Raw genomic sequence first — 12,073 nt, forward strand, 5'->3', positions numbered from 1 at the left:
AATCTGGTCTGGTCCTACAGCCTTACCAGAGGCGAGACTACTAAGTGCGCTATAGACCTCCTCCATCGTCAATAAAGCTTCAAGTGACTCCGCGTCTTCAGAGGTTATGCGCTGTATGGGTATATCTCGCAGATACTCTAAGATCTGGCTCTTGTCCCCTCTCTGTTCCTTGCAATACAGATTTTTATAATATTTTCAAAATTCGTCACGAATCCCCGGTGAGCCCCTGATCAAATTTCTGCTAGGATCTAAAACTTCAAGGATCTCTCCTGCAGCGCTCTTTTGTCCTAATCGCGCTGCCAAGACGTGGCCCACCCGCTCACTAAATTTGTAACATAGCTCCCTCCTACCAAGGAATCTTTCAGCTGCCTTGGCTGCAGTGATGTCTCCTATCAACGTCTTGGCATTCGCCAACTTAAGTTGTATGTTATCTGGAGAGATACCAAGCGCCCAGGTAGCTGCAAGCTCCTCTCCTACCTCCATTAAATCTTTATAAAGCGTTTTTTCCCGCTGTGCCTCTTTCTTTTAACGATGTAGGCTAAATCATAGGGGTCTATTAGAATGGCGGTCGGAAAATCACCCCGACGGCCATGGTAGCGGGAAAAGACCGCCCGCCAGGACCACGGCATAACCGCCGGTCCAATTAGTATGCTCCGCAGTCGAGATCCAACCGCGGCGGTACGATCGCGGCCTTTAACATTGTGGCAGTTGCTGCTGCCAGCAGCACCGCCGCGATGTCAAAAGGAGCATGTCCTGCATATCCCTGCACTGCGTGGTAGGCACTGCACAGTGCCTGCCACCTGGTCCAGGGACATGTAGGGGGGTACCATGGGTACCCCCGTAGTGCACCCACACCCCCCAACACATTGGGGGCCCGCAATGGGCCCCCGGAGACATTCTCCGCATGCCTTTCCATGGCGGTTCCACCACAGCGGAAAGGCTGGCTACCGCTAGCATCATAATCATGCCGGCGGAGCCTGGCCCTGCACCGGCCCCATTTTAGCGGTCCAGCTCCGCCCACCAGGCATGCGTGCGGACTGCTACTGGCGGAAAAGTGGCAGGTGAAATTTCTCACTGCCGCGGTCATCACCGCCATGCTAATGTGACCGGCGGTTTTCCGGGTTGCGATCGTAGACGGATGTCCCCCACCGGCCCGGCGGTTGACACTGCAGGCCCGGCAGCGGCCATCCATCCGCAATCCTAATAGACCCATACGCGTCTCCCCCTTACACCAGCTTTAAACGTGTCCCAAACCACCCCCAAATTTGTGCTCCCCCTATTAATACCACAAAACCCCTTAATCCAGCCATTCATAGCGCCACATATTCTTGATCTTTTAAAAGTCTTCTTTCGAATGTCCATCCCCTCTCTGATCTTTCTGCCAGTGTTAACGTTACTACTAGTGTTAGGGGGTTGTGGTCCGAAATAATCAGTGGGTGTTTCTCTATTTTACTCCTTGATATTTACTGGTGAGAGACAAAGAAATAGTCTAGTCGAACGACTGACTTATGAGGGGCTGAAAAGAACGTACTTCTCGGGTCCGCTGGCCTTAGATGCGACCATACGTCAGTTAGACCGTTATTCTGTACTAAATTAGTAAGAGCCACGAAAACCTTTCTCTTTTGTCCCAAATATTTGTCGCCACCCGTCTCCCCCCAAAGTCCTCCCAAGTCATTAAGGTTAAAATCACTGCACAAAATTATGGGGATTGGCCATAGTGCAAGCTCTGTATACAGGAATTCAAAGAGCTCGGTGTCATCCGCAGTTGAGCCATAAACTGAGCAATTAGTAAAAGTAGCACCTTGAAACGTACATTCAACCAGCACCCATTGGCCCCACCTGTCAGAATGGCTTTTCTTGAATAATATGTCCCCCCGCCATGAAAGAATAGCAGCCCCTCTTGTTCTAGCCCCCTGCTTAGTATTGACAATAAGCTTATACCCCAGTTGTTCCATAATGCTCCCCCTAGTGCCCTCTATGTGAGTCTCCTGGAGACATATAATATCAGCTCTGAGATTCCTCAAGATTATTGCAGCTCTTGGGGGCATATTATCAAGGACGGCATTAAAATTATCGCTGGTTTAGCGGCAGAAAACTGCAGCTAAAGCGGCGATAACGGGCTTGATAATATGCCCTGGAGAATTCCAATAGAAGCCCTGTTCACACCAGAACATGGACTTCTATTGGAATTCTCCAGGGCATATTATCAAGCCCATTATTGCCGCTTTAGCGCCAGTTTTCTGCCGCTAAACCGGAGATAATTTTAAACGCTGTCCTTGATAATATGCCCCTTTGTCTCTTACCCTGGTCTTTCAGGCCACAGATATTCATTGAGATAATTTGAATACTCATTAACTACATGAAAGTGATTTGCCTACCATGATAATACCTTTAATATATCTTTGAGGTCCAACACTGGTTATTTTATGAATCAACCTGCTATCTTTAGTTTCCCCATTTATCGAAATATTCCTCAAATGCTGTGCTGCCCCTCTTACCGTTCCCTGTTCCCACCATCCCACTTCCACCCCCACTAACCCCCGCCCCTTCCCTGCACCCCTTACGAGCAAATAGGTCACCTATGACCCATGTGTAGCGGCCGAATATCACTGCTCGAGTTGCCGAAGAGCTCCCACCCCAATGCCTTAAATACACCAGTTATAGATCAGTGCTGATACATTTTTAACAAAAGACTGTTCTAGAAAATTATGACAATCTTGCATGTAGAAAACATAAGGAAGTCTCAGCCTAAAGTGGGCCCCCCTGAAAAGGCCGTGCCAGCCCAGATCCAGATCCAGTCCTTCCTTTAGCTTCTCTCATCTCTTTCAGGTACTCCTGTGCCTTAATCTCGGATGAAAACATTTGTACTTTCCCTTTTGAGCAGGCCTGGGCGTAGTGGGGCTACGTGGAGCAGCGCGTAGTGTGCCCAAATCTACGCACACTCGCACGCTCCATGTAGCCCCACTATGCACCGCCCGCCTCCCGCCCGCCCTCCTTTTAAAATAATATAAAGTATGATAAAAAAGTTAAATAGAATGACTTACCTGCAGCGTGGCATCTCCGGGGCTCCCTCTTCCTGGTTCACAACTTCTTTTCACAAATGCAAGAAATGCGCATGCGCGGGCCTCCGCGCATGCGCATTTGTGAAAAGAAGTTGTGAACGAGGAAGAGGGAGCCCCGGAGACGCCGCGCTGCAGGTAAGTCATTCTATTTAATTTTTTTATCATACTTTATATTATTTTAAAAGGAGGGTGGGCGGGAGGCGGGTGGCGGGCGGCAGGCAGCTCTGCTTCGCCCTGGCGTGTGCGTAGCGCTGCCTGCTATGCCTACTTCGAAGACTGCGAAGCAGGCAGCGCTACGTACACTCCGTGGGCGAAGCGGAGTGCTACGCCCGGGGTTACTTTCGAGATGACTTTAAGCAGAGCTGGGTACAGTAGAAATACCTCACAGCCGATCCCCTGAAAGAGAGTTATCATTTGCCGAAGCCTCAATCTGCTTTCTACCGTGATATGGGAGAAGTCTGGATGTGCAAAGAAAGTGTGCCCCTCAAATGAACGCTTGCATTCGACCTTGCTCTGTTCATTATTGCCTGTCGTAGGAGAAAGTTGCCTATAAAAACGAAAACTGCCCTGGGCCATTGGTCCGCAGCGTTGTTTCTTCTCTGTGTCATCGGTAAGCGATGTGCACGTTGGACCTCGATATCCCAGTTCCAGTGGGAAAGATTGGGAAATGCTCCTTTCAGGAGATTCACAACGAAAGACCTTATATTATCCCCTTCAATGTTTTCCGCAAGACCCAGCAGTCTGACACTGTTTCTCTGCTGCCGGTTCTCAAAGTCTTCTAATTTCCAGAGCACATACTCTGCTTGCTTGTCCTGTGTCTCTCTGTGATGTTGGAGCTTTCCAACCTCTTCGTCCAAAGTTGCAGTTCTCTCTTTGACTTGAGTTACCCTTTCTGCTATGTTGGTGCATAGTTTGTTCACCTTCCGAAAAATTGCATTTGCATGGGTATGCATTCCATGTGTGTGGACTTCTCTGCCAGGGGAACTCTGTGCCGATGGGAAGGATTCCAATGAAAAAAATAGAGTGATCATCTATTGAATCTGTATGGAAACCTGCACCTGGCCAACCTTTTCATGTCAGTGCCTAAAATAGTGTAGTGTTAAGTAGTCTGTCCTTCCTCTCTACTATTTTATGTGCATGTGCATGCTAGCTGTTATCTAGCATTGCATGATCTATTGATGTTTGATTAGGATCTATGTTCTGTGTTACTTCTCCATGATTGCCAACTCCAGCTATGCCAGTTGGAGTTGGGGACTGATGCAGAGAGGATCCATGGGGCGAGGGCTCCTTATTGCCAATAAAAAAACTAAAAATGTTGGAATATATACGCTGCCTCCGAGCCTGCTTTACTTTTTATTGCTCACCTTCTTCAAGGAGTTTATGAATTTCCAAAAAGTAGGAAATCTACACAGAAAATGAAAATCTAAATTTGTGAGTGTAGATTTCCTACTTGTTTTGTGAATTAGGGTCCACATGTGGGCAAACAAGTGAAAAATGAATCCATTCAAAATGTGGTTCCCATTTGTTACCACAGAGCCAAGAATGTGGCCCAAAAACACAGAAAAACACCCCATACCATTACTTTTGTGAACAATCTTGATTAACCAGGGCACTTTCATGGACCCACTGATCGCCTTGGTCAAGGGAGCCGGTGCATTTGATCTTTAAATGCGTTTAAGAATCTTACCATTGCTGGCTTTGCTACAGCAGATTACAGACAGTTTTACGGTTCTATTCGCTCATGTGGTATATGCTGATCATCTCAGTCTGGAACTACTTGTGGCTACTTTGTATGATGTACAAAACTGCAAAAATCTACAGCTCGTCTGTTGGATTGTTTCTGACATAAGGACTTGTAGAGCTCTGATTCTTACATGTATCATTTGTGGGGTCAATATAAAGAAGAGAGATGTGTTGGGATTGGCTTCTTCTTTGTCCTTCATGATCTGCAGCTGCCTAGTTTGGAAGATGTTCTCTAGGGATGCTAGTGTTATCATCCTGTGTAGGTGTGAGTGTGGACTTCAGGTGGGGGAGGATGCTGAGCAAAAAGCGCCCTAGCTCTTTGTGGGGCATCTAGACAGACATCTCTCCCTGACAACGTAATAAGAGAGCTGCCACGTGATCACTGGAGTACAGCATCTTTGGACATCTTTCTAGAACCACACACAAGCCAGTAGAGCCGTGCACAGGCCCCTTTTGGCAAGACAAGTAAATGTAAAACATTCTTGTGATGGTCAATAACTGTACTCAAGACATGTCCACCATTCCTAATCAGATCTGCCTCGCTATCATCTAACAAATTCTTTGAGGACAATGAGAGCTGTATTCCTCCTAAATCTCACATTTCACAAAGACGTCTCCAGTGTTCACCCTTTTATAATACTGTCTTCCTGTCTGTGTAACTCAAATTCTATGGGCCTGATTCACAGAACTAACTTAAGACAAAATGCTAAACTTACTACTTTGTTATTCACAGAAGTTAGGATTTTGTCTTAAGTTTGTTTTAAGACAAACTTAAGACAGACTTAAGACAGACTTAAGACAAATTTAAGACAGACTTAAGACAGACTTAAGACAAACTTAAGACAGACTTAAGACAGATTTAATACATGCTTAAAACAGATTAAAGTTAGGATTTTGTCTTAAGTTTGTCTTAAGTTTGTCTTAAGACAAATTTAAGACAAAATCCTAACTTCTGTGAATACCAAAAGTAGTAAGTTGAGGACTTTGTCTTAAGTTAGTTCTGTGAATCGGCCCCTATGTGTTTGAGTCACTTTGACTTAAGACCCCAAAACCTAGCATTTTTCGCCGTGACACTTGTTGTGGACACTTATTTCCTGTACTTGCCGTGGTGACCACAGACCACTCAGGACCTCATTCCAAGCGCCTCACTCAGTAACTCTGATTTTGGTTTACACAGGAGTTTGCACCTGAATCAGAAAAACAGCTTGTGTGATAATAACTGCACAGACTCAGCGGTTTGCATGCCTACATTTCTCTAGGTCAAACCTAACGAAATTTGTGCAGGGAAAAAACACAATATTTTATGTTTTGCAACTCAGAACGGTGAAAATCATGCCATATAACTGCTTTCACCCCCATTCTAACCTGCAGATCTTGTAATGATGGGTAAAACCGCACCCAGGAGAAACCAAACCCTGTGATATTGGAAATTCCTCAGTGCACTATTTCCGTATTATTTTAACGGGGTACTCAGAATGAAGCTACATGCTGCGCTTTGTAAGGGCTAATAAAATGCCACTCCGGGAAGGAGATGAAGAGCTCAATGGTGAATAGAAATGTCAGGAATACCCTGGAATGCGCGCGCATACGACGTGGAGCACCAATAGAAGTAATAATGATTTAGACACTTTTATCAAATATTGTTGTATTTCGTTTTCGCTGTTTATTTCCCCCCAAAAAGCCTTTGCTGATAATATCAACGTGGGTTGTTAAGGTTTTCGTGGCACACAGAGAGCCCATAGTTTGCATTTATAAAGATTCAGTGGTCAGATCCCATATGGGAAAAAAATTGTAATTAAAAACTCGCTAGAAGTATATCTGTGAGTAGTATAGTTTCCTTTATCATGAGAAATGAAGATGCAAATACAGTTGTGGAGACACAGCCAGTTGCCATTATGTCCCATGTTTACAGTTAGGGAATATATATTGTTAAACCGTTAATTAAAAATAATTGTCGACGTACTTTATCAGGTTTGTGTATAAAACATACCAACAACTACATTAAAAATGAAATTTGATTCCATCACAATTCGCAATTAAAACTACATATGGTGAAAAAATACGATTTTTTTTTTTTACATCAAATGTTGCAAGTTTTTTCCCAATAAAAAAATGTTTTATTACTAAGCTGATCAGAGCACTTTTTCAGGAGAAAGTTGTGCCATGGAGAAGACAATTAAAGAGGTAGCTTGTAGAGAGTAGTGTTAATGAGGAAACATGCAAGAGCAGAAGGAGGAAGTGTAAGAGATGCAAAATTAGTGATTTACTGGCAACCTTGGAGCCCTGATAATTTTTCTTATATAACCCAGTACATTGGGAGCTATCTGTTGCTGGCACAGTAACACTTTCTAGAGAACGTGCATCCGTATGCAACGTTTCAACTAAGTTATTTTCTCAATTTTTTAGGACTTGTTCTCAAGAAGCACGAAGGATGAACAGAATAATAATCTCTCCAAGAAGTAAGTATATTGTATGCTGATGCTTCACTCTTTCATTGTTGTGAAGTATAAATGTGAACATTTTTTAAAAGCTGTAAGGTCCCTCATTCTTGGGGAGCACGTCAGCATATTCCTGCCTTTTAGTATATATATAAATAATCACACGTACATATGGAACTGAAGGTGTTTGTCTTATTCTTTTAACTTCCAGTAAGGTTAATTGAAACTGCTTTGAAACGTTTTGTGCTAAAATTTCGATTGCATCATAAGCCTTCATTAACAGAAATGATTAAATATAGAAATTCTAGCTATACGCCAAGTTATGCGATTATGCGATTATCTGTTATAGACCTGTCATTACCATTACTGTTGCAATTGCCAAGACGATTGTAATTGATGAGATGTCTTCTGAGGAAGATGGCGGCTGTGGACGTCCGCTCCTCGATCCTTCCTTTGAAACCTCTGTCTCCTAACTACAAAGTTGTGACGACCTGAATCTGAACAGTTCTACCCTCGGACCATCAATAATACCCAGAGCCTAATCTCTAATCTGCTACCCTGCAAGAATGGCTTCAACTAGCCATCTGGTTTGAGTTTTGTGTCCAACCCCTTTCCACATATTAGCAGAAGCAAGAAAAGAATAACACTAAGGCATAGTGATTTAATAGCTACCAACAAAGATCCTACCACCATTCTGAGTGGATGCTAGCAAGTTTGTCGCGCTAATGTCTGCCCTCTTTGAGCCCTGCTATAAATAAACACTTGACATACTTGGGCCCAGTTGCTGTTGCTTGGTTTGGTCTAGAAATCAGGTCTTCTTTTAACAGCCACCCATGGTAAAGAACTTCTTGACTTGCTGCCTGCCACCAACCCAGGTGTCCTCATCACTGAGGCTGCAGCAATGCTGTCTCTCCCTGTTCCGTTCTTAAAAATGCACTCTGAAGATCGTCCACCTCCAGCAAAGTGAGCCCCGGTTAAGCTCACCGCTGATAGCCACCTCTTCATCGCTCAACTTGATCTCCGGTCGGGCAGCACAGCCGAGATTCTTGCATCACCAGTGAAATCTAATGTGGAAGCTGCCTATGGGTGCTATTCTCATAACCATTCCTCTTGCTCCACTTCACTTCTTTCAGCCCTGCCTGGGACAATAGAGAGAGAAGAGCCTTCTTCTTCGTGCCACTACTACTGAAGACCTTGACATTGTTACACCAACGGCCCCCTCCTATAGCGTCAGCCTGTCTACACATTACAACCTGTTGCATACCTCACTGAGGAAGGGGAGGTTAACTGAGTAGCAGCCATCGCACAGAGGAGCCTGGTCCGCTCACCAACCATGGAGATAGGAGTCAATCTTTCGCAGTCTTTCTGCACCAAGAAGTTAAGGATCCCCCTACAAACAATATAAGCTCCTCTGAATAAATCCATCAAGCTGGTAAAATGAATACCTGTGCAGCGGGGCAGTTAACAATACACCAGAAATTAGAGATAAGCATACATGAAAACAATGCATTATTCTACTGATCTGTGACTTTCAAAGCATATACAGAATAATGAATGGAAACATTAATTTCAATTAATTAATTAATTAATTGTTGAAATTCATATCCTCCTCTTTTTGGTCCAGCTCAAGAGTTTCATCCACTCACCTTCCAAATTCTTCCTTTGCTTCTCCCTCCTTTTACAACGCCCTCACATCTTGATGGTTCACACCCTCTAACCGAGGTCTGGTTCTCGCTCCTCCACCTACTCAACACAGAATTCACCTCTGTGTGGACCTCAAAAAGGGTTTCTCCTTCAAATTCCAAAGTCAAAATCATTCTGTGGCTCATCTCCATGACCGTGCCTTTGAAAAGGCCATTAGCAGAATACCACTGTTTGAAACCAGGCTTGACATTGCCTCTGGTCTCCTCAGAGATACAAACCATCCACTTAACACGGACAAGACACGATTAACAGAGTCTTAAAAAAATCAACCATAACATTTTGCCTATCTTCATAATCAAACCTCTCTGTGCTTCTCATATAAAGGCTTAGGTCCAGATTAACTAACATTTACAGAGCACAGTTCTGCACCAAAGGTGGCATTGCTGTGTTGGGTGAATGGTAAAAAAGAGTGCATCACTATATTTAGTAAACAGTTTTACTGCTACGCTAAGTGTTGCGATATGGCGCAAAGGCAACCGAGCAACAACATGCGCACCATCTGTTACATTCTCCATGGATATAATATCCATGGGCAACCCATGTGAAATGTGTAATTCCTCTATAATTGCACCTGTAATGCATAGGCATATCACGTGATATCTGTTTGTCCCTTGTTTGCTCCTGGTTTCATTTGCATCCAGGATGCAATTAGCAGGAATCACTGACAAAATATCGAAGGTCAGAATATCGACCTACAAAAATATCGCAGCAAGAATATTGAAGTCAAGAATATCGACATCCCATCTACATTATGGTAAGTACAAAAATATCGAGAGAAAAAATATCGATGTCAAAAATATCGTTGTTAAAAATATTGTTTATTATTTAAGTTAAAAAAATAATGTAAAATAAAGTAAATAATACATATAATTAAAATAAATATAGTTAAAAATATTTTAAAATGTTTAAAAATGATAAGTAATATATATATATAATGTAAAAATAAATTAAACATGTACATAAAATATACAATATATATACTTACTAATAATTTTTAATAATTATTTTAATAACATAATTTTTCTAAAATATCATATAAATTATAAATACATCTATATACATAAAACAATAGTATAAACAAAAAGTAAATAAATATGTAACAAATTAAAACAATTAAAATTATTTTTAATCTTTTTAATATTAATTATATACTACATTAACTAAAATAATACCAAAAATATTAGATAACGGAGGTAATAAAATTACTATTCCAACTCCAAACAGTGCAAAAGTAGGGGAAATATTGGATAACGTAGGGGTAAAACTTACTATTCCCACTCCAGGGAGTGCAACAGTAGGGAAAGTGTTGGATAGCGTAGGGGTAAAAATTACTATTCCCACTCCAGTGAGTGCAACAGTAGGGAAAGTGTTGGATAGCGTAGGAGTTAAAATTACTATTCCCTCTCCAGGGAGTGCAACAGAAGGAAAAGTGTTGGATAGCGTAGGAGTAAAAATTATCACTCCCACTCCAGTGAGTGCAACAGTAAGGAAAGTGTTGGATAGTGTAGGGATTAAAATTACTATTCCCACTCCAAGGAGTGTAACAGTAGGGAAAATGTTGGATAGCGTAGGGGTAAAAATTACTATTCCCACTCCAGTGAGTGCAACAGTAGGGAAAGTGTTGGATGGCGTAGGGGATACAATTACTATTCTCACTCCAGGGAGTGCAACAGTAGGGAATGTGTTGGATAGCGTAGGGGTAAAAATTACTATTCCCACGTTAGTGAGTGCAAAATTACTATTCCCACATGTACTTTCTCTTTTTCTAATGCCTGCGGATTTGATGGGGTCCGAGGGGCTGACCGGGCTCATTTTGTACATACACCTTACGGAGAGTCAATAAATGCCTTATTGTTAAAATTGGATTTACTTGTTCATGTGCCCGCTAATGATAGGGAGGGCAACCCGGTCCCAACTTTCGTAGGGAGGAACTCAGCCTCTGTTATTGACCACCTGTTGGTTTCGGAGAACATCAGCTCTCTCTGTTCCGTCCCGCAAATTGTAGACCTGTCCCTTAGTGATCATAACGGAATTACTTTTACCACCTTGATTTGGGGGAGGAAGGTCCAAGTTGCCCGTAGGACAGTTGCTGAATTAATCCTTCATAGGCCTAATGGATGTAGAATAAAATGGTGCAGTGACAATTCTGAGAAGCTGATGTCAAAAATTGTGGCTGTAAGTCTCCCTGAGCTGCAGCGCTGTTTAGATGATAATACAAGTGCGGCAAGCATTATCGTTGACTTCGAGGAAATTAATGCCATAACTAAAAAAATACTTACTGCCCCCAACAGGCCCAGGGCTAACATGGGATGGTTTGATAGGGCTTGTACGAAGTCCTTGCAGGAACTAAAGAAAGCCCTATGCAATCACCCCAGGGACAAGTGTGCTGTTAAATCCCTCAGAGCAAACTATAAGGACCAGTTGTCCCGTAGGAAGCATGAATTACGGGAGGAAGCCTGGGATAATTTCTCCAAAGCAGCCGAATCGCGGGACAGCAAACTCTTCTGGAGCACTGTGAATAGTCCTTTTTTGCTTCAGAAGGAGGCTTACCCAGTATTGTCAGCCCAGATTAGTGAAGAAAACTGGGTTGTGTTTTATAATAGCATTTTTAATCCAGGGGGGAAATTAGTACGTGTCCTAGAGCAGCAGCCCTTGGTCCAAACCTTCCCCTAAATATTACAACTGGTGAGGTAGTTACTGCCATCCAAAACAGCAAGGGAGGAAAGGCCCCAGGGCCTGATGGGGTGCCGATAGACCTTTACAAAGCTGACACTCTTTTGTGGGGCCCCCTTCTGACCAAAGTCTTCAACGCGGCAGTTATGGTAAGCACCCCTCTTACATGGGGTAAATCAATTATTATACCAATCTACAAGAAGGGCGATAGGAGCGAGGCAAAGAACTACCGCCCTATCTCCCTTCTGGACTCCTCCCTAAAAATTATGAGTAGGGTGCTCCTACAGCGTCTGGAGGAATGGGCAGAGGTCAATGGTATCTTGGCTGACTCCCAATTTGGGTTCCGTAGGGGCCTTGGTACCGTTGAGCAGTGTGTTAATTTAGATCTTATCATAGGTAAATACACCCGAGCCAAACAGGGCTCCTTATTCCTCTGCTTTGCTGATTTGTCCA

At 43.2% G+C, this 12,073-nt stretch overlaps 1 protein-coding gene across 1 annotated transcript in view; it reads left to right on the forward strand.

Moving 5' to 3' along the window:
• The window catches only part of LOC146817145 (uncharacterized), a 108,918-nt gene that overhangs the window by 62,272 nt on the left and 34,573 nt on the right, over positions 1-12,073 (forward strand). The window contains exon 2 of the mRNA XM_085609175.1: positions 7,212-7,264. Coding sequence (XP_085465301.1) covers positions 7,212-7,264 — 53 coding nt within the window. The remainder of the gene's footprint in view (positions 1-7,211; positions 7,265-12,073) is intronic.

The sequence above is a fragment of the Triturus cristatus genome, chromosome 6, assembly GCF_964204655.1.
Source record: "Triturus cristatus chromosome 6, aTriCri1.1, whole genome shotgun sequence".
NCBI lineage: Eukaryota > Metazoa > Chordata > Amphibia > Caudata > Salamandridae > Triturus > Triturus cristatus.